We start from the raw sequence: 23,309 nt of genomic DNA on the forward strand, positions 1-23,309 counted from the left end.
TAAAATAAAACAGTTATTGGAAATGAGTTATTAAAACTATTATGTGTAAAAATGTGTTAAAAAAAATCTTCTCTCCGGTAAACAGAATTTGGGGGAAAAAATAAACAGGGGCTCTAATAATTCAGAGGGGCTGAAAATTCTGACTTCAACTGTATATAAGTACACCGCTCACAAATCTATCTTTGAAATTCATACATTAATAGGAAGCTTTACAATATTATATTTGTGGAAATTGTGCATATACATTAGATTATTCAGTACTGAAGCCAAACCTGAAGCTAATCTAACAAAATAACTTATATAACGGTCCGAAAACTAGTACACACAAACTTATATGTTATAAAAAAAAATACTGAAGACAAATTTTAAAAAGGAGGAAAAATCAAGAGTAGCAAAAACAATAAAAAAGGAAAAATTTAGTTAAAGTTTTGTGGGTTGTAATTATTTTTGCAACATTTAACTTGAATTTAATTGTATTATCTTTTAATGTTTGGTGACTAAAACAATATTTTAATAAGTATGTCTGTTTAATACATCAGTTTTGTTTAAATGCACGAAAATACATTGCCTATATTTGTCACGAGTAAAGAAGAGGTGAACTCAAATGCAGAAAAACTTAATGAGCGAGTCTCAGAAAAAGCAAAAAATTAAAGTAACCCAGTTGGGTGAACGCTGAGGAAGCACCAAGGAAAAAATTCCAAAACAATGGGACACTCGCTCACTGGCAGTCCTGGACAAAAATGCAGGGTGAGTAACAAAATACTTCACGCAGACACACAATCGACAACATACTGACAAACATGAAGGGAAATGACATGCTATAAATAGGAAAAAAGGGAATGAGAGACAGGTGGAATGAATTAGCTGAAATGACCTGTGCTTCTGCGACTGCAAATAAAAGCAGGTAAAAAGAGGTAATCTGTAACACAAAGCAGGAGAAGAGAGCAAGTACGCAAACTACGGTGACAATATTCACGGGGAAATGGATAAAATATTCAGTTTCTTAATGGGGTGTGCTCAATTATGCTGATCAATGTACATGTATGATAAAACTCATATGTCTCCACAGATATTTAATTCATATAAATATTAACATGCTGTATTACTTATACTTGATTTATAAAATTTTCGTTAATTATTTTAAAGGGATAGTTCAGTAAAAAATGAAATGAATTCAATATTTACTCTTTGTCAAGTGGTTTCAAACCTTGAACAACAAAGACGTTATTCTAAAGAAAGCTGAAAACTTGGAACCATCAAAAACAAATACTATGGAAGTCAATGGTTACAGGTGTACAACATCCTTCAAAATATATTCTTTTGTTTTCAACAAAAGAAATAAACTCATAAAGGTTTGAATCAAGCAAAGAACGAGTGAATGATCACACAATTTTTAGCTTTGGGTGAACTATCCCTTTAATAAAGTATTAATTATCTACCTTTATTAAACTATCAGAAATCATGACTTCAGTGTGCATTTCATCAATACAGTTCATCAATACAAAAATATGATCGAATGGATTCTGTTATATTTATAGTATACAAAGTATTCATAAAACAATGAGCCAAGAAAAAACATAGCAAGATCATGAGATCTTGTGGAACAAGCTCCACAACAGATCATGAGCCACTGTGGAAAAAGTAGGGCAACCTCAAACAGATGCTGTGAATCATGCATGATGGTCTCCTCCCTTTTTTTGTCCAACATATTTCTGAAAGGTGCAATGGAAAAATGAAATGTAAGGAATAATAGAAAAATAGTATTAGTAGGTCACTGAATATACAGGGGCAAATTTAGTACACATTTAGGTGGATTGAAAATAAAACAGGCGACATGGTGGCGAAGTGGGTAGCACGATCACCTCACAGCAAGAAGGTTGCTGGTTCGAGCCTCGGCTGGGTCTGCGTTTCTGTGTGGAGTTTCTCCTCATGTTCGTGTGGGTTTCCTTCGGGTGCTCCAGTTTCCCCCACAAATCCAAGACTTGACTATGAGTAGACTAAAAGTTGCCCGTAGTGCTTCCCAGTAATGAGTTGCAGCTGGAAGGGCATCCGCTGCATAAAGCATATGCTGGATAAGTTGGCGGTTCATTCTGCTGTGGCGACCCCAGATTAATAAAGGGACTAATCCGAAAAGAAAATGAATGAATGAACATAAAACATGATGTTCCTTCAAAACCGAAGAATTCTGTTATTTCGCAAAAGTATTTTTTTTTGAGTGTAGTCTATGATTGTGTTTTGTGTGTTTTTGTGAGGCTGTTAGCACACAAACACACAGGCACACACACTTGTATACATGTTTACAGGGACGCTTCATTGACATAATGTATTTTATACTGTAAAAACGCTCATTATATGCCACGCTAATAGACTACAACTAAATCATACTTGTCATTAAAAAGCTTCATCTTTGTAAACCACATGTACACACACACACACACACACACACGCACGCACGCACGCACGCACGCACGCACACACACACACACACACACACACACACACTCACACACTCACATACTGGTTTCTTAAATGGAGGTCACTCAAAACTGAACATTCTGTCATCAGTTACACACCCTTCACTTATCACAAACCTGTTTGAGTTTTTTTTTTCTGTTAAAAAAAAAAGATGATTAGTTATTTTGAAGAATGTTCTAAAGTAGGGCTGCACAATTTTGGAAGAAACTGACACTACGATTTTATTTTTTATTTTTTTACATTTGTATGATATACACTCACCGGCCACTTTATTAAGTATACTAGTCTAAATGCTAGTTAATGCCAATTTCTAATCAGCCAATCATATGGCAGCAGCTCAATGCATTTATGCATGTAGACATGGTCAAGACGATCTGCTGCAATTCAAACCGAGCATCAGAATGGGGAAGAAATATGATTTAAGTGACGGTGAATGTGGCATTGTTGTTGGTTCCAGATAAGCTGGTCTGAGTATTTCAAAAACTGCTGATATACTGGGATTTTCACGCACAACCATCTCTAGAGTTTACAAAGAATGGTTCGAAAAATAGAACAAGGCAAATGCCTTGTTGATGCCAGAGGTCAGATGAGAATGGCCAGACTGGTTCCAGCTTATAGAAAGGCAACAGTAACTCAAATAACCACTCGGTAAAACTGAGGTATGCAGAAGAGCATCTCTGAATGCAAATCTGCAGCAACTGCGTGATGCTATCATGTCAATAGGGACTAAATCGCTGAAGTAAATTTTCAGTACTTTGTTGAATCCTTGCCACGAAGGATCAAGGCAGTTCTGAAGGCAAAAGTGGGTACAACCAGATACTAGTAATGTGTTCCTAATAAAGTGGCTGGTGAGTGTATATTGCGACACTGAGTATTCAACAAATGAAATGAGTAGATGTAGTTGGAAAGAATTCATTATTTTATATTGGGATGATTTTTGTAGGAGAGAGCATCTAGATTCAAAATAATAAACAAATCGCAAATATTGAGAAAAGCAGAAGGGCAAATAAAATGCACAGAGCTTTATGATTTTCTGGAAGGTTAGCAACATTCAATTCAATTTATTTAATTCATGTTTATTTGTAAATCATGTTTTACAATAGGCAATTTATTGTTTTAAAGCAGCTTTATTCTGATATAATCTTCATTCAGATTTAGAGAATGGCCAGCGGAGAAATTAAAATGGTCATGCCCAACTGAGTCTGGTTTATCTATTTTCTTCACTCTCCTATCAGGTGAAGTTTTTTTTCCCTCTCCGCTGTCACCACTGGCTCAGGATCGGTAGAGCTACACATAGACGAAATTGCTATACAGTGTTTGAACTCTCAGTAATGATTTAAATCACACTGAACTGAGCTAAACTGAACTGAACTTAAACACTAAAAACTGAACTACACTGTTCCAGTTACTATGACCATTTATGTAAAGCTGCTTTGACACAGTCTACATTGTAAAAGCGCTATACAAGAAAACCTGAATTGAATTGATTTAAATTTAATAATCAAATGTAAAGTAACACTCTTCATCGAAATACAACTTATCTTTCTTAAACTTAAAAACGTCATTTTTATGCCTGAATACTTTAAAATGACTTGAAATACTTTCACAGTAACAGGCCCTAAAACACACATAAACGATACATGATGAAAGTCAATGGATTTAGGTTTCTAACATTCTTCAAAATACCTTCTTTGTTTTTGTTTTTTTCAACCGAAAGAAAGCCATAAAGGTTTGGAACCACTTCGGACTGAGTTCACAGTGAGTAAACATTAATTTTGGGCGAACTATCCCTTTAGTTGCACAGCTTGCCCAGGAGATGGCGCCATTAAAATGGTCTCGCTACTCAGAACTCAAAACAAACCTTTTTCCCCTCACGTCTTCAAATCAAAATGCTAATTTGCAGCCTCCTTTTAAACTTTAACATTAATATCACATATATTTTGGAATTTAACCCTTTAATGAATAAAACAGTATAAGAAAGATGTTTTGATTTAGAAAGGTTTTCTTATATCCTCCCTCACTCCCAACTCTCAGCCAATATAACACCACCATTTTTAGAGATCTCTAGTTCATTTGACATCTGAGTTCAGTTTCATTTGGATAATGTGTATGCTGCCTTCTGAACTTAGGTGGACACCAGTGAACTGTAAGCTACGGCTTGCTTCTAATGTGAGTGCAATCAAACCGGCGTCTGATATCCATGTCTGAATTGGTCAAACTGTGTATTTATGTGTTAATTCACTTGCTTTTCTAAGACTGAGCCTTATATAGCTTACATTTGTGACAAACATGTACATGTGCCATTATGTTCTTTGGAAACAAAGCTAAAATGTCAAAGTACAAGAAAGCGACCTTCTCTTCATTTCACTCTGGGTAAACAGCTGCTAGTTTGATGATGCAGACATATCATTATTCGTAACCAAAAACCACTTTGTGAACACAATCCAGCCAGGGCAGGGGAGGGGAATCAGTCAAGCACGGGTTCAGACCAGGCCGTCCAGCCAAGTGTGAAAGCATCCTAAACTAAAAACCAAATTAAACACACGGAATGATCTATAACACTTATTTTTTAAAAAAAAAAGACTAGTGTATTCCCTCTTTTGTCATGTTAGTAACTCTAATGGTCCATTAGTTAATGTTAAAGTATTACAACATCAAGTAAGTATAATTAATCTTGTAAAGAATTAACATAAACTAATACATTATTGAAATCTAAAGTTGTGCTTGTTAACATTAGTTAATACACTGTGAGTTAACATGAACTAACATTATTTAACTTAATATCAAGCATTAACAAACATAAAGGTTGTAATAAATGTATTACTAATGGTTTGTTTATGTTAGTAAATAAAATCAACTAATGGGCCATTAATTTAAAGTGTTACCGTCTTCCCTATTACAAAACTGATGTTAACAGTTGGTATCAGTCATTTATTGACATTACGATCACAATTGGATTACTGTAATTTAAAAAATACATTTATAAACTGTAATCATTCAACATTTGAACAAAGAGCTTAGAATGACCCAAGAGGCGACACTCAATAGAATCTTCCATTGCGACAGCAGCGCCCAGCAACAGCCCTGGATTCCACCATTTTGGAGTGAAAGCAATCGGCTGTCCATTGGATCTCATTACTGTCGCTTTGGCAAGCAACTGCTTCGATTTTTAGTTATTTATTTAAAAAGCGCATTAAAAATGAGATACAACCTGAAAGACGACAATACAACACTTATCACAATCATCAGCACTCTTAATAGTTTATTTTACACACTTAATAATATGCTGTTGTTCTATTTGAGTTTTCATTCCAAAATGGCCGCCGCGTCCTCTAGTGGCTGTTTCCTAAATAACACTACAGTGTCGCCTCTTGGTCATTCTAAGCTCTTCGTTCAAATGTTGAATGATTACAGATTACAAAGCTTTTTGATTTGAAGGCAGAACAGCGCTTTACCAAATCACTAAATGGGTGTTTCACTACGATATCATATTTTAAAATTTTAGTCGATGTGTAATGTAGCTGTGTGAACATAAACAGCATCTCTGAATCTGAGAAGCTCAAAGTTAAATGCTAAGGGAGACCTTGGTTTTTACTGAGTCTACAAAGCCTACAATGAACGAATTTTGGGGACTACAAAAAATATTTTATGTGGGGGATGAAAAGAATGGGAAAACAATGAAAAAAGCAGTATTCATGACATGTGAAAATGCTGATTTAATTATTTTGGTTTTAAGTTATATAGTAATACAAATGAAGTGTATGAAAGTGTGAAATGCTTACCTGAAAGATTGTTTATGTCCATACTTACCTTATACTTACCTTCAATATAGTTTAATCCAAACTGGGCGGAGTCACTCACTATAAATAGAGTGACTTGTGCTCAGTTCAGTGTGGGAGTCGTAGGAGATAGAAGGTGTGAGTAGTGGCGAATGGTTGGTTTGATAATTCTGGATAGAAAATATTTTGTATATAATTATTTTGTTACTGTATTGTCTTTATTTGTTTGTTTTGTTGTTTGTTTATTTTTGTGTATATATATATATATATATATATATATATATATATATATATATATATATATATATATATATATAATTTTTTTTTTTGTCTACTTTATTTTTTTGGATTTTTGGATTGGACACTTTTGCACTGTAAATAAACGCACCTTGCACCATAGTGCTACGTCGACTGAGCCATCATTTATTTTTTTCTTGTTTCACACACACCCTAAAAACGCCTCTGTGTGACACAGGCCAGTGAGATCACAAACGTACTTTTACCGCATACACACTGCGCAGCAAAGGGGCGTGGCCAGAGGCGCTGTAATGTTACAGCAGAGGGAGCTAAAATGCATCCAAACGCTGCTGTTTCCACAGAGCTTCTTCTGTTTCTGTATTTGGGCTTCCAAAGGACACAACACAAAGACAAAAGTGCTAACAGTTTAATATGAATTATGTTCCAGAGAATTATAAAATACATAGCAAGCCTGATTTGACAAAACACAGCTTCCAGAATCTCTCCCAGCTCAGTGCTGGATTCGGTGAAAATCTCCTCAAAGAAGCAGCTCCAACAAGCAGAAGCTGTGAGCTACAACCTGTAAGTGTTTTTTATTTGGTAAAATTAATCATGACATGTACAATGTCTAGCCTTTAACCTTACAAATGAGGACAAGGAAGCAATTTACACAACTATAAGAGCAACAATGAATAAGTGATATAGGCAAGTTTCAGGTCTGTAAAATCTAAGAAGGAAAGCATTAGTTCATTAGTTCACTCCACCAACTGGGCAGATTTAATGCGAGAGTTCGGGAAAGTGATTTCTTCCCTCTTTGGGATGGAACCACGAGGCGACGTTCATTCACAGAACGCAAGTTTCTGGAGGGCACATCCATCTGCAGAAGTGAGAGCAGATAAGAAGGAGCGCAACCAGAAGTCGCTTTGTTGGCAAACATCAGAGCTTTGAATTTGATGCGAGCAGCAACTGGCAGCCAGTGCAAACGGATGAGCAGTGGAGTGACATGCTCTTTTAAGTTCATTAAAGTCTCAGACTTCCCTTTACTTTTCCCCTCATATGCCGCCATGTTAAAGTGCATTCCACTTCATCAAGTGAATAAGCAAGTCGGCTTTATATGTCCACTCCAGCACCTATATGTCTATTTAATGTTCATATTCCATTTAAACCTATTCAGGGATCGTGTTTAGAAACATTTTTTTTGTGCTGGTTAAAAGTCTCTTCTCATTCCAAAAGTAATGATTAAAGTAAATGTATTTATATGTATTTTTTATATTCTGGGTAAGGCATAGTTCTAAAAAATGTTCATCCAATTACATTTCAAGAGTTCACACTGCGCCACCGCGTCAAAGTATGGCTTAGTCATAAGTGTAATTCCTGCACACCACCGGTTAACTACACTCTTAAAAGAAACGGTGCTATATAGAACCAAAAATAGTTCTATCAAGCGCTTCATATATGGAACCCCAAAAAGGTTCTAAATAGAACCATTTTAAGGGTTCATTAAATAGAACCCCAAATGGTTCTTCGAATTCAAATTAGATGGTTCTATTAAGAACCATTTAAGGGTTCTTTATTTAGGTAATAGTGCAGCACTCGTGCCCGCACCGAGTCTGTGTACACGTGGCAGGCCAGAGTCACTGTGGCAGGCTAGATTGACCATCAGGCCACCGGGAAAGGTCCCGGTTCTTCCTATGGCCAGTCCATCCCTGGATTTTATTAAAACCTTTTAAAGCCAAACATATTTTAATAATCCATAGATGAAAGATCAGGTACTATTTATAAAGGACACAAAAATGCAGGCTAAATGTATTTGAAATATTAAACCTTTAAGTATATATATATATATATATATATATATATATATATATATATATATATATATATATATATATATATATATATATATATATATATATTTATATATATATATATATATATATATATATATATATATATATATATATATATATATATTGTGTGAATGATGAAGCTGTGGTGGACTTCTCCTTTCGAAAAATTAACCGTCACTCTCGAGGCTCTTCACCACCTGTCCACGACGATGATAATTAGTTTTAAATAATTTATTAAATCATAAAAACATGGTACTGCACAGTCTAAATAAATAAACTGGTTTTTTATTTATTTCACAAAATAATGTTTTAAAAATGTTAAATATTAAGTATATATAAAATATAAGTTGTGCAAACCTAAATGAAAAAAATCCCACCATACTGTACACTGATAACGTTTTTGACCACAGCATTCATTTTATTAGGTTTTGACTCAAAAAGCTTTGTATATTTGTGTTATAGCTTATAATTATCTTATAATCTTTACTAGATAATTATGTTATGAATCAAAAACTATAGAACCATTTTAATCAAAAAGGTTCTTTGCACTCAAAGGGTTCTAAATGGAACCATTTTTTGGGTAAAAGGTTCTACTGGCCAAGTATAGAACCCCAAGGTTCTATATAGAACCTCTAGGAACCTTTTTTTTTTAGAGTGTACCAAGCTTTGGGTGGCAGGGGAGGGACTGTGTTTCAAAGATATTATGGTAACGCATAGTATTTTGGCAGATCACCTACTGCACCTAATAAAATTGACCTTAAAAAATGAAATACAAACATTAAATATTGCTTTTATTCTAGCTGAAATAAAACAAATAAGACTTTCGCCAGAAGAAAAAAAAATGTTATCAGAAATACTGAAAAAATTCTTGCTCTGATAAACATAATTTGGAAAATATTTAAAAAAGAAAAGAAAAATCACATGAGGGCTAATAATTTGGTCCCACTTTATATCAGGTGGCCTTAATTAATATGTACTTACATAGGAATTATTAGTTTGTTACAATGTACTTATTGTGTAAATACATGTATTTACTGTGTACTTATGCTTGATTAAATACATGTATGTAATTACATCTGTAAATACCTTTTGTAATTATGTTTGTAAATACACTGTTGACCATCCCTTACACCATAACCTACCCTTAAACCTACCCATGCCACCAAACCTGTCCATAACCCAACCTCTATTCCAACTTAAAAGCACCACAAGTGTTCTCAAATACATTATAAACACAGTAAGTATGTTGTATTTATTTTTTGATGTAAGTACATAGTAGTTAGGGACACTTAATATAAAGTGGGACCAATAGTTTTGACTTCAACTGTAAATCTGATGGAACAACATGGAGGGAAGTTAGTGAATGAAGATCATAATTAAATTGCACCGTAATGCAACCCTAGTCTCTCAGCACACCACTAATATCTCTCAAACATCACTATAGTGTATGAAATAATGGTATGATAGTAAAATAGGTTTGAGGTATTTTAGATATCCTCCAGTTTCAGTAATTTAATTTTATGTAACATTTGTGGCAGAGCATCCCACAGACCAAGAGATAAAAGAAAAGACCATGTTTTAGGAAAGCAGAGGCCCGCAACAAGATGTCCATCGGTATGCAGGGAGATTTTGTTAGCTGGATGATCCCCTGGTGGGCATCTGCCCTCTGATTGGTGTCTGAGTGTCCTGTGGGTTTTAACAAAGCCCGTACTCAACGTCTATCATTCATTTCTGTGGTTATGGTTTTCTAGTAATGCTCGCTCGTTTGAAGTGCTGGTGTGGGGCTTTACTTTGTCACTTATGGCCATGTCTCGGGTCTGTCTGTTGCTCCAAGATCTGGGTTTAATTATAATGCTCATATTTTTCAGCGGTAAGTGTTTGATGTTTGTGTTCTTTTTGTGTTTTCTTGATTATAGAACAAAAATAAAGTTATAAATGTTCTCTGATGCTAATACAAAATCGAAATTGTAGATCTCATTCATGATAGTTTTTAATTTTTTGTATTTCTTTTAATAAGTTGACTGTCAGAAACTGCAGCAAGGTCAGCTCTGCAAGCCTGCTTGCCCTGGTAAGAGGATATACATACATGTTGATAAATGTTTTAATATTTAATATTTATATGGATATTGACACATATGAAGACAAATTCTATCCTTAGAAATTTTGATCGCTTTCGTTAGTGTATGGAATTTCGTGATAATTTCAACTTTATATCTCGTAATTTTGACTTTATAGGTAATACATTTGACTTTTTGGTCATAATATAGACCTTTTAAGCATAATTTTTACTTTTATGCAAGTATTTTGAATTTTTGTCTTGTAAATTGCAACTTTTTAATCAATCATTTTGCCTTTTTAGGCATAATTTTGACTTTCTATCCAGGTATTTAAAATTTTTGTCTTGTAAATTGAAACTTTTTAATGTATCATTTTGACTTTTTAAGCATAATTCTGACTTTTTATGTGAGTTTTTAGATTTTTTGTCTTGTAATTTCAACTTTTTAATGTATCATTTTGACTTTTTAAGGATAATTTTGACTTTTTATGTGAGTATTTAGATTTTTTGTCTTGTAATTTCAACTTTTTAAGGTATCATTTTGACTTTTTAAGCATAATTTTGACTTTTTATGTGAGTTTTTAGATTTTTTGTCTTGTAATTTCAACTTTTTAATGTATCATTTTGACTTTTTAAGGATAATTTTGACTTTTTATGTGAGTATTTAGATTTTTTGTCTTGTAATTTCAACTTTTTAAGGTATCATTTTGACTTTTTAAGCATAATTTTGACTTTTTATGTGAGTTTTTAGATTTTTTTGTCTTGTAATTTCAACTTTTTAATGTATCATTTTGACTTTTTAAGGATAATTTTGACTTTTTATGTGAGTATTTAGAATTTTTGTCTTGTAATTTCAACTTTTTAATGTATCATTTTGACTTTTTAAGCATAATTTTGACTTTTTATGTGAGTATTTAGAATTTTTGTCTTGTAATTTCAACTTTTTAAGGTATCATTTTGACTTTTTAAGCATAATTTTGACTTTTTATGTGAGTATTTATAGAACTTTGTCCTGTAATTTCAGCTTTTTAAGGTATCATTTAAAATTTTTAATCATAATTTTGACTTTTTATGCAAGTATTTAGAATTTTTTGACCTTTAAAATTATTTCTAAAAAATCCCCAAACAAACACACAAAAAACAACTGATTTTATTTCAGTCAAATTACACTTAGATGTGTTTTTTTTGGCCATTTAAAATGTAAAAATACTTTCTTGGCCTATAGAAAACGTTTCACATGTTTAAGGATTAATTTTTTTTTTTTTTTTTTTTAAATCAGTGGATATTGATCAAACAGAGGTTTTGTCTGTTTTAGCTTACTTTTGGGGACAGTATTTTCCCCCCAAAGTGTAACTAAAGAAATATGGCAAAAACATTAACAAACATGCATATATCTGACTTACATATACTGTATGTATTACAGATGTGCAGAAAGGGCAAAGGCACACCTATAGATACAGTACAACAATCAGCAGCACATGGAAAGGCTCTTCATCAGGAGGCAGTCAGTTAGCTTTGGACTGTGTTATTGACATTAATGTTCGACCAGGATGTCCTGACATGATGTTAAAGGTATGTTTTATTCCTTTTATACATATCATTTTATTATCCACACTTAATTTTTCAATGGTTTTATATGCTCCTTTATTACCACAGAAATTACCTCTTGAATGAAATGTTTTTTTTGGAAGGGTCATGAATATTCATGAGCTCTGCTCTGATGCTCCTAAACTCATATTAGTGTCCACTCACACATACAGATGATGTAGTCTGAAATACACACATGCAAAATAATTACACTTTATTTGTCAAACAATATTTGAACAAACTGAGTAGATGCCTAAACATGCTACAAACACTTATATTAAGCTGGCTACGTGTGTTTGTTGCCTCATAACAAACATACTCTGTAAATTCCAAAATATAAAGTAACTAAAGAAAACATATAAGCTGTAAACAGTTAAAATTTATGGCTACCTGTTTCACATGAATCTTATGTAATCTTCCTGTTTCTCCCATTTGGAAATAAGAGTCCCTACATGATCTGTATAATACAAGCTTATATACAATTAAAAATAAAGGGAAAAATATCATTAATGCAGTCTTACTATAGGGAACATTGTGGTCATTTCCATGTACTGAACTTCTATGATTCAATTTGAATAATATTAACCAGATTATCATTCTATGGAACCCTTAAACTGTAAATGTAAACTGCGATGTGCTCTTTATTGGATTATTTTCTTGCATTTAAGCATATTAAATATAAATTTTAAAGCTGTAAAATCATATATGCATAAATTGAGTTCATTGTAAGGCCCCAAAATAGACATAAGCATCTAAAAATAGGCATCTCAAATATATATATATATATATATATATATATATATATATATATATATATATATATATATATATATATATATATATATATATATATATATATATATATATATATATAAATGCATTTGAATGTAGTTTTAGGCAAATTAAACTTTTAATTTCAATATTTTTAAGTTGAGTATATAATATGTCTAGCTAGAACATGAAATTAAGTGATATTATAAGTTATTAAGGTAACGGTATTTATTATTTAGAAATTTACAAAGCTACTAAGTTACTTGTTCAGAGTGCAAATTGATATAATGTTTCCTACTTTTAAGTGAAACAAATCTTATAACAACAATCAACAATGAAATTCATAAATACAACTTCTGTTAATGTTTGCTAATGATCATAACAGTTTTAGATAATTTAGTGTACCACTTGTCACAGTTTGTGTACTTATAACTAGGCCCACACAGAATCTGCGCGCGCACAATTCCGCAGATTTTTAGTCCATCATTAATTCTGCTTATTTACTTGAGTAAATGTGTTTAAATTTATATTTATTCAGTTTTTAAATTAATTACAGTAATATTATTGACTATGAAAATGTTCATCTCATTTATGTACTATGCAGTTTGTCTTTTAGTAGATATATTATATAAGAGACTTGCTTTGGTTACCAAATAAAGTGAGTCTAACTGGATTTGCATTTTAAGCATTAAATAAAAGTTAAAAAGATATTATTTTTTATTTCACATATTAAGGTTTTAGTTATGATATTCCCAAAATAATTTAGCAGAAATCCGCAGAGTTTTACCAAAATTCTCTGCAGAAATAGCAAAAAACGTCTGGCCCTAACTATAACTTCTCTGTCTTTGTTTTTATCATGTTTAATCTGTTCCATAATGTTTTTCATTTGTTCTTTTTGTATAGCTGAGGAACATACAAATAAAGCAGAGCTCATCAAAAAGAGATAACTCAGTTCAACGCTTGAAGAACATGAGGTAATTCAACAAGCTTGCAGATTCTGCTCATGCACATTTACCAAAACCTTTTCTGAATTTGCATTAAATTATTACAGATAAGTTGTATATTCAGGTTTTATTTATTTGCTTAAGTCAAGTTTAGAGTATAAAAGCCCTATCATACACCTGGTGCAATTTAGTTCATTACTTTTCAAAGTCTAATTTTAAAATACAAAACAACCCCCCAAAAACACAAACTTTCACATTACGTTTCTTAAAAAGTAAAATAATAGTAACACATTTATTTGCTTTATAGTTACTTAGTTACTTTTAAAAGTAATATATTACAATCTTAAACCTGTCTTAATATAAAGAAACCCAATATAAAACTAAACAACAACAAAAAAAGTAAAAATAACACATGCTTTGACATTACTTTCCTTAAAAAGTAACTAACGTAACACATTTAGTTACTTTTTAGTTACTTTTAAACTTAATATATTACAATTTTAAGCCTGTCTTAATCTAGAAAACAAAACAAAACAAAACAAAACAAAACAAAACAAAAAAAAGTAAAAATAACACTTACTTTCTTAAAATTTAACTTAGTGACACATTTCATTACCTTTTTGAAATGTAACTCAATGTTATAATATATTACTTTACCGTAACTTGGTAACACTTTAGAATAACTATCCGTTATAACTAGTTAATAGACCATTAATAAACTGTTAGTTAACAAATTTTAAATGACTTGTTAAATAAAAGTTAAAAGTTTGTTAATTATTTACAACTGTGCCTTATAGATGGGCAATGGATAACTTACAAGCCGTTAGTTGACAAGTTGTAAATGACTTCTTAACTGTATTTTAATGATTTATAACTATACCTCATAAATTATTAAAAGATCATGAACAAGCTGTTAGTAAATTACTTAATAAAGACTTGTGAAGTATCAGTTATGGTGTGTATATGTTATTGGGACGTTATTCTAAAGTTGCAGCTATTTTTCATTTATTAACTTTTAGTAAATGAGGAATAGTTGCAACTTTAGAATAACGTCCCAATAACATGCTTAAGCTAATAACTAACACTTAACTATTATATTTACTCATACTTTACAGACGAGAGTTGTTCATCGTTTGTTAACCATCTACTAATACCAGTGAATCTTTGTAGAACTGCAAATGGATGGAATAAGTTCAAGCTACAGAAATTTGATGTAATATTTAAAATATAAAATGTTTGTTTCGAAACTTTGTTCCACTTATAGGTTTTTCTGTGTGCTGTGTTTTACCAAAGAAACTGCACAGATGAAATGTTAAATGTTGTGTTTAATGTATAGAAACACACATACTGAACCATCACATGGCAGTACAGCAGTATGCAAGAAAACAAACCCATGAAGTGCTAAACATGGAAACAAAATAAATACAAATTTTAAATTACACCAGTGGTCTAATAAAAAAGTTTCACTGGTGTTATTAGATGGTGAACAACTGATCTGTAAAGTGTAAATATAATAGTTAAGTGATAGTTTTTAGCTCAAGCATGTTATTGGGACGTTATTCTAAAGTTGCAACTATTCCTCATTTACTAACAATTAATAAATGAAAAATAGCTGCAACTTTAGAATAACGTCCCAATAACATATATACACTATTAACTGATAGTTAACAAGCCTTTATTAAGTTATTTACTAACAGCTTGTTCATGATCTATTACTAATTGATTAGGTATATTTATAAATCATTAAAATACAGTTAAGAAGTCATTTACAACTTGTTAACTAACAGCTTGTAAGTTATCTATTAGCCATCTATAAGGCACAGTTATAGATAACTAACAAACTATTAACTTTTGTTTAACAAGTCATTTATAACTTGTTAACTAACAGTTTATATATGGTCTATTAACTAGTTATAACGGATAGTTATTCTAAAGTGTTACCAGTAACTTTACTCAACACTGGATTTAAACAACCTAATTTGATCTTCAGTTGATTATAGTCACATTTTTGACTAATAATTTGACATATTATCACTGCATTAGGGAGTCTACAGTCATCACAGAGGTTTAAGGTCCATCTGGTGTTTTGATTTCTCAGAGAGTCATTGGAGAAGAATCCCCTGCGGTTCTCGCTTGAGGGGGGAAAGGTCACCATGTTTTGCCCACAGGAGGCTGAGCAGGTGTGGACGCTTAACATCAAGAGGTCCATTCTGAGCATGATCCAGACCTCTCACTCGGGACGGGCCCGAGAGACAGTGAGAGAGGTGAGAGCAATTACAGCTTTCCCTGAGCACATATTTATGAGGGAAAATATTGAGTTTTTTTTATCAATTTAAATTGATTTATTCATCACATGAAAGCTGTAGAAAGAGGCTTTCAATTTGTGACTTTGTTAGGAAAAACAATTGACATATAAAAACTCGAATCTGAAGGTTAAAAAACTAAATGCTAAAACAAAATCTGATTTATTTACAGTAAGAAATGTACAAATTATTTTCATATTGAACATGGGAAATGATCTTTACTTAATATTCTAATAGTTGACATACACATAAAATCTATTATTTTGACCCATATTTGGCTGATAGCCAAAAACATACGCAGACTTTAAAAACGCTGGGTTCCAAACAATTCCTGTATTTTGGCCCTAAACAAATCGATTAATTTACCTTTATTGTTTTGCAACATAAGCGACATAGGCATATTTTGAAAACATAGCCCTATATACATTTCTGGAGATCGCAAATTACAGTGCATCCGGAAAGTATTCATAGAGCTTCACCTCTTCCACTTTTCTATGTTACAGCCTTATTCCAAAATGGATTAAATTAATTTATTTCCTGAAATTCTACACACAAAACCCATAATGACAATGTGAAAAAAGGTTTTGAAATTGTTGCAAATTTATTAAAAATAAAAAACCTGAAAAATCACATGTACATCAGTATTGACAGCCTTTGCCGTGAAGCTCTAAATTAAGCTCAGCTACATTCGGTATCCACTGATCATTCTTGAGATGTATCAGCAGCTTCATTGGAGTTCACCTGTGGTCAATTCAGTTGATTGCACATGATTTGAAAAAGCATACACCTGTCTATATAAAGGCCCAGGGTTGACAGTGCATGTCAATGCACAAACCAAGCATGAAGACAAAGGAATTGTCCGTAGACCCCCGAGAAAGGATTGTCCCGAGGCACAATGCTGGGGAAGGTTACAGAAAAATTTCTGCTGCTCTGAAAGTTCCAATGAGCACAGTGGCCTCCATCATCCATAAGTGGAAGATGTTTGAAACCACCAGGACTCTTCCTAGAGCTGGCCGGCCATCTAAGCTGAGTGATCGGGGAGAAGGGCCTTAGTCAGGGAGGTAATCAATAACCCGATGATCACTCTGTCTAAGCTCCAGTGTTCTTCTGTGAAGAGAGGAGAACCTTACAAAAGGACAACCATCTGTGCAGCAATCCTCCAATCAGACCTGTATGGTAGAGTGACCAGACGAAAGCCACTCCCCGCCTGGAATTTGCCAAAAGGCATCTAAAGGACTCTCAGACCATAAGAAACAAAATTCTCTGGTCTGATGAGACTGAAATTAAACTCTTTGGAGTAAATGCCAGGCGTTACGTTTGGAGAAAACCAGGCACCGCTCATCGCTAGGTTTATACCATCCCTACTGTGAAGCATGGTGGTGGCAGCATCATGCTGTGGGGATGTTTTTCAGCAGCGGGAACTAAAAGACTAGTGAGGATAGAGGGAAAGATGAATGCAGCAATGTACAGAGACATCCTCAATGAAAACCTGCTTGAGAGTGCTCTTGACCTCCGACTAGGGCGACAGTTTATCTTTCAGCAGGACAACGACCCAAAGCACACTGCCAAAATATCAATGGAGTGGCTTCACAACAACTCGGTGAATGTCTTCGAGTGGCCCAGTCAGAGCCCAGATCTAAATCCTTTTGAACATCTCTGGAAAGATCTGAAAATGGCTGTACACCGGCGCTTTCCATCCAACCTGATAGAGCTTGAGAGGTACTGCAAAGAAGAATGGGCCAAAATTCCCAAAGACAGGTGTGCCAAACTTGTGGCATGATATTTAAAAAGACTTGAGGCTGTAAATGCTGCCAAAGGTGCATCAACAAAGTATTGAGTAAAGGCTGTGAATACTGATGTACATGTGATTTTTCAGGTTTTTTAATTCTAATAAATTTGCAACAATTTTAAAAACTATTTTTTCACATTATCATTATGGGGTATTGTGTGTAGAATTCTGAGGAAATAAATTAATTTCATCCATTTTGGAATAAAACATAAAAAATGTGGACAAAGTGAAGCGCTATGAATAATTTCTGGATGCACTGTATTGATCTTATTTGAACCCTCAAATTTCAGATGTTTAAAATCAGTAGTTGTATTTCAGTCAAATATCATTGTATCCTAACAAACCAGCAAGTTACCACAAAAATACAACAAAAAATCTAACAGTGCATGAGAAATAAACGTGCAGTTACAAGTTATAAGGTATATTGAAGTCCTTTATCCTAAGCATGACTGATGATATCATTTTAATAACACTGAATTATGATTGGTCTGCAGACTGATGTGTATGGGACATGTACTAGTTCTTATGAACGAAGGGGACCATCGCTGGTGAAGATACGTAACCTCCAGCTGTGTCTCAGTGACCGGATCGATCAGTTTTGGAGGAGCTCTGTACCCCTGAAGGAGGACATGGTGGGCCTTGCTTTGTGTATACCACTTTTAACTGGCCAAATGTGAATTTTACTTGAGTTTGAGTTGCTGTTTATTGTGATTAGACAGTGAGTGCCGGCCTCACGTGCGTCCAGCTCTATGATGACACAGTCTTGAAGAAGGTCAACTGTACAGAAACAGTGTCGCTGGTTCCCCTTCCAGGCCTGTTAGAAGTAACAGAAACTAAAACGGTTTCAAGCCTGACTCTACTCAGAACCCTTGATGTGATTCCAATGGATTTGGGTAAGACTAAGATGACTTTTGATAGTGTTAATCTACAACCCCAAATCAGTTGGGATAGTATGGAAAACGCAAATAAAAAAAAAGATTTATTCGATTTCTAAATATAGATTGACTTGTATTTTATTGCAGACAATACAACATTCAATAATTATTGTGTTCCTTTTGATTTTTTATAGTTTAAAAAAAAAAAAAAAACATTCAAATTTTGGTTCTTGCAGCACATTTCCAAAACAAGTTAGAACAGGAGCAGTTTAGGGCCAGCAATCAGGTAAATTGTTTATATAATGATGTGATTAAAACAGGTGATGTCAACAGGTGACTGTAATTATGATTTGGTACAAAAGCAGCATCCATGATAGGTCTAGTCCTTTAGGAGCAAAAATGGGTCGAGGATCGGCAGTTTGCCAACAAATACATGAGAAAATTATTGAAATGTTTAAAAACAATGTTCCTCAAAGAAAGATAGATTTCACTTTCATCAGTGCATAAAAATATTTAAAATATTCAAGGAATTTGAAGGAATTTCAGTGCATAAATGACAAGGGTGCAAGCCTAAGCTGAAGCTGCATTAAGAATCGTCATTCATCTATAAGCGATTTCACCACATGGGCTCAGGTCTAATTTGGCAAACCTTTGTCAAGTACTACAATACGTAGTTACATCCACAAATACCAGTTAAAACAACTGTACCAAAAGGAAGCCCTATGTTAACAGTGTCCAGAAGCGCCATCTACTTTTCTGGGCTCGTAGGCATCTGGGATGGACCGTCACACAGTGGAAACATGAACTGTGGTCAGATGAATCAGTATTTCGGGTATTTTTTTTGGAGAAAAGTACTGGCTGTAGAGGAAGAGAATACAAGTACTTGACTGGCCTGCCTACAGTCCCGACCTGTCTCCAATAGAAAACGAATGGTGAATTTTGAAGTACAAAATGTGACAACGAACACATTTAATTATACATTAAAAAATTGGTATAATTTTAAAGAAAACCCTTTGAATTTTCATAAAACACTATTGAAAGTGTTTAAAATAACTGTATATGTTGTCTGTGTTATAATAAACACCTAAAAAAAGAGGCGCTTTTTGTATTTTTGTTTTATAAACTCAAATTTGAAAGTGCACTTTTTAGGTTCTGTGTGGTCTAGGGCGCTGTAATTAATTTTGGTGGTTTCTGCACATGTCTGTAATCATAGGGAAACAGAAAAATGTCTCTATACCATATTCTATGCAAAAGTTATTGTATTCCAACTCATGAGAGGTGCTGTACAAGCCACAGGGACCGATCCTTGTTTTCATATTTCACTATTATTTTGTTTGATCAAACATAATTCACTGTGTTTGGACCACATCAGACTTATAAAAGGAAACTTATGCAAATCACCTCAAAATCAGAGGAGAATGGCCCTGAAGGGCACTGCATAAGGTAAGAGATAACAGCTGTCTGTGCTATCTGGGGCTGCTTATTGATCATGAATGTATTGTTTACATTTCTGCGCCATGGAAACACTGCTATTCATTCGACAACTGTTTGATATGTGAATATAATTCAGTAAAAAGAATGCTAGAACTGTTTTAGCACCGGCAAGAGCTTTCATTTTAGCTATAACTTGTACATGTGTCATATAAAAAAATATGAAAATGAACCAATGTAAAATACCTAGCTCGGGTATCCAAAATACTGTGTATTTAAGTGTAAATAACTTTTGTACAGTAGAAAAAAAAACTTAAGTGATGCATATGTGCTTAAAGGTACTTTTTAGGTACTTTTGGGTACTAATATGCACCTTTTAGGTACCACTGTGGATTATTTGGGTACAAACATGTATCCTTTAAAAAGGCACTGCCTCAGTGACAACTCCCGTACCTTTCTTTCTGAGAGTGTAATACATTCACAAGTAAACATAGTTTTTCCTATTGTGTCCTTGTGATGGAGTTCACATAAAGTGTCCGGTGCATAAAGAGTAAAGAGTGTTTCTACAGGTGGTTTGTCAAGCCCACTCACTGTTTATAGAGATATGGAGTGATTGTAAGAATGTGTCTAGTGCAGTTGTTGAAACTGAAAAAGGCTACCAAAAAGGCTACCAACATTCCAGTATAAGATTTTTAGAAATCATTTATGAATGCAAGGCATTTGCGTCCAAGTAATCACCTTCTCGTTGTCATTTCAGCTCAGAACACTGGCTACTTGTCCAGTATTGTGTTTGAGGCTGAAGGCCAAAGCTCAGGCAGACATGCTGGACCATCAGTTCAGGAGGTGTCCAACATAGTGAGGAGACTGTGTGCTCATCTGATGGATCAACAGCAGGTCAGACACTAGCTCATGGTGTTAAAGCATTGACATGATGGCAGGTTTTTATTATACTTTTCTTCATCATCCTCAGCAATCTGAGCTTCTCCTGAATCTGGTGCTCCAGCTGAGAGCCTTGTCATCACGTCAGTTGAGAGACTTGTGGCATGAAGCCTCCTTCAAATGTCGAGACGACTGGTTGGTCCTTTAACAGTTATATATGCAATCAAAATGTTGTAGTACAGAAATTTTAAGGGTGCCATAGAGTGCATTGATTCAATATATTAAATTGTACTCTACATAGGTATCTGGCTTAGGTAACATTTTCCAGAAATGGGTTTATCTGTTCACTTTGGCTGCATGTCTACTGGAGCATTTTTTTTTAGAGCTTAGCGTTGCAATGTTATGTGCTGAATAGGCATTTTATGGTTAGCGATGAGCGCTCTGCTTTTTTTCAGTCATTGAAAGTTAAAAAATACAGATTTTTGTGGCACTGTCAATTTTAAGCTAGCCATCAAATCCCGGTGGAGGAGCGTCAGGAATATACCAGGCAACGTTCACCATGACCACAACAACTTGTAGGTGCAACCGACTGAAACACAGCTGAGCATTTTTTGAACAGCACTCGCATTTCTGCAGTGCAAAAAACGCGGATTGGCCACCTGTCAATTCTGGAAAATGCCAGAAGGGCCGGACTATTTTTTAAGAGTCTTGAAACCCCCAACTTTCGGTTCAGGTCAACTTCAGAATTTTTTAAAAAGATGTATCATAATGGGTGTGGAGCTCCACGAGCAAAGGGCAGGAGTGAACGTGGCCAGCAGGGGAGAAGGAGGGAAGCAAAAAACTGTTGTCAGCCAAAATGAGACACAAACCGTGAGGAGACGCATGATTTTATAGTTTACAAAGTTAAAATGCAAAGAAATAAGCAGTAATTTAATGCCCTGCTACATTTGTTATTCATAATTTCATATAGAGATAACCGCAATTTATATCATTATAAAGATAATCATGTTCATATAAACACTATAAATGAGGACTTCTCCCTCAATCCCCGGGTCTGAATGCAGAATCAGTGCAGCAGGTCTCTTGCCCTGTCTATTTTAACCGTTAGCCCTGTTGGTAATCTGGAGGATTTAGGCAAACAAAGTAGCACGGCGATGTGTCTAAATGTGAACGAACTTCTGATAAAAGATAACGTCCGCCATTCTCCAATTCTCTAACTGCTCTCCTGACAAAAATGCTTGCTGCACACAAACAGCTTTGCTGTATCGGCCCTGACAGCATCCTGTGGAAAAACATGCAACAAACCCCATGGATCATGGAAATAAACACATACGACCCTTCATAAAAAGCTAAATACTGTGTGCCGTGGTTCCGTGTCTCACAGCTTGGGACTGGCAGGTCTGCCTTGTCTTCGGAAAGCACGTGCAGTCATGAATAATTTAGAAACCGGCTCTTCTCATAGGATAAGAAAACTCCGCTATTAATAGTAATAAGAAACCGACGTGTCATCTTTGCACTTGCAGTTTTTCGCTATGTTGCCAATTTTGATCATTCAATCATTTTAAATCCGGAAGCTGAAATTAGCTGACAAAAGCTTTCAAAATCATAAATTTTTTTCCACAATTAAAGCTGACAGGTGCTAACATTGTTTCGTGAACCTTTAAATGTGGTCCGGTCAGTTTTTAAAAATCTTTTTATTCCTTAATATGTATTGATAATAATAGTAATAATAATAATAATAATAATAATAATAATAATAATAATAATAATAATAATAGTTACATGTTAAGCATTCGGCCCAATCGGTGACAACCGGCTGGTTTTGAAAGGGGCCGACCCAATCAGAGGTTACACGAACGTGATCAAATCTGGCAAGAACGTCAAACAAACTGTGAGTGCAACACAAGCTAACTGTCAGAGATGGACCGTAAAAACAGGAAAGGCGGTGCGGAAATGCTCCAAGAAAGCAAAAAAAGGGCCCTAAAATCAGACGCTGTCAAATGCATAAAATTAACTGAAATATCTTCGATTTAGCTGCTGCATCGGAGGACAGTAGTATGGTAGAGGAGGTAATAAGAAAACTAAAAAAAATACTTCCAAGTCATTATACTAAAATATAGAAAAGTCATTTTGACAGCATTCCCACTACTTCTGACCGTTTTTGACAGTAACCTACACTGTGCTTAACAGTTGTAAGCTTTGCGTAGAACTCACGTACATTTTAAAATGTCATTATCAGCAGGGGGGATTTAGGGTATACAGACCGCTGTATGCTACTGTACAAGCAATATAGTCTAACATGCAAAAAGACTATAGCTATAGCCAAAGTACTG

General features: G+C 34.1%; 2 protein-coding genes across 7 annotated transcripts in view; both read left to right on the forward strand.

Moving 5' to 3' along the window:
- Positions 1-23,309, forward strand: part of xpr1b (xenotropic and polytropic retrovirus receptor 1b) — a 573,636-nt gene that overhangs the window by 251,011 nt on the left and 299,316 nt on the right. The window lies entirely within an intron of this gene.
- si:dkeyp-106c3.1 overlaps positions 1-23,309 on the forward strand; it is a 166,327-nt gene that overhangs the window by 2,611 nt on the left and 140,407 nt on the right. For 4 of the 6 annotated variants that reach the window (XM_021466774.2, XM_073922989.1, XM_073923000.1 and 1 more), the window contains exons 1-9: positions 10,065-10,211; positions 10,359-10,409; positions 11,821-11,969; positions 13,659-13,729; positions 15,798-15,963; positions 18,286-18,423; positions 18,507-18,684; positions 20,855-20,991; positions 21,068-21,171. In XM_021466774.2, coding sequence (XP_021322449.1) covers positions 10,142-10,211; positions 10,359-10,409; positions 11,821-11,969; positions 13,659-13,729; positions 15,798-15,963; positions 18,286-18,423; positions 18,507-18,684; positions 20,855-20,991; positions 21,068-21,171 — 1,064 coding nt within the window. In that variant the 5' untranslated portion in view covers positions 10,065-10,141. Of the gene's footprint in view, positions 1-10,064; positions 10,212-10,358; positions 10,410-11,820; positions 11,970-13,658; positions 13,730-15,797; positions 15,964-18,285; positions 18,424-18,506; positions 18,685-20,854; positions 20,992-21,067; positions 21,172-23,309 lie in introns of those variants that run through there. The other 2 variants (XM_073922994.1, XM_073923008.1) reach the window with 2 other exon arrangements.

The sequence above is a fragment of the Danio rerio genome, chromosome 2, assembly GCF_049306965.1.
Source record: "Danio rerio strain Tuebingen ecotype United States chromosome 2, GRCz12tu, whole genome shotgun sequence".
Lineage (NCBI taxonomy): Eukaryota > Metazoa > Chordata > Actinopteri > Cypriniformes > Danionidae > Danio > Danio rerio.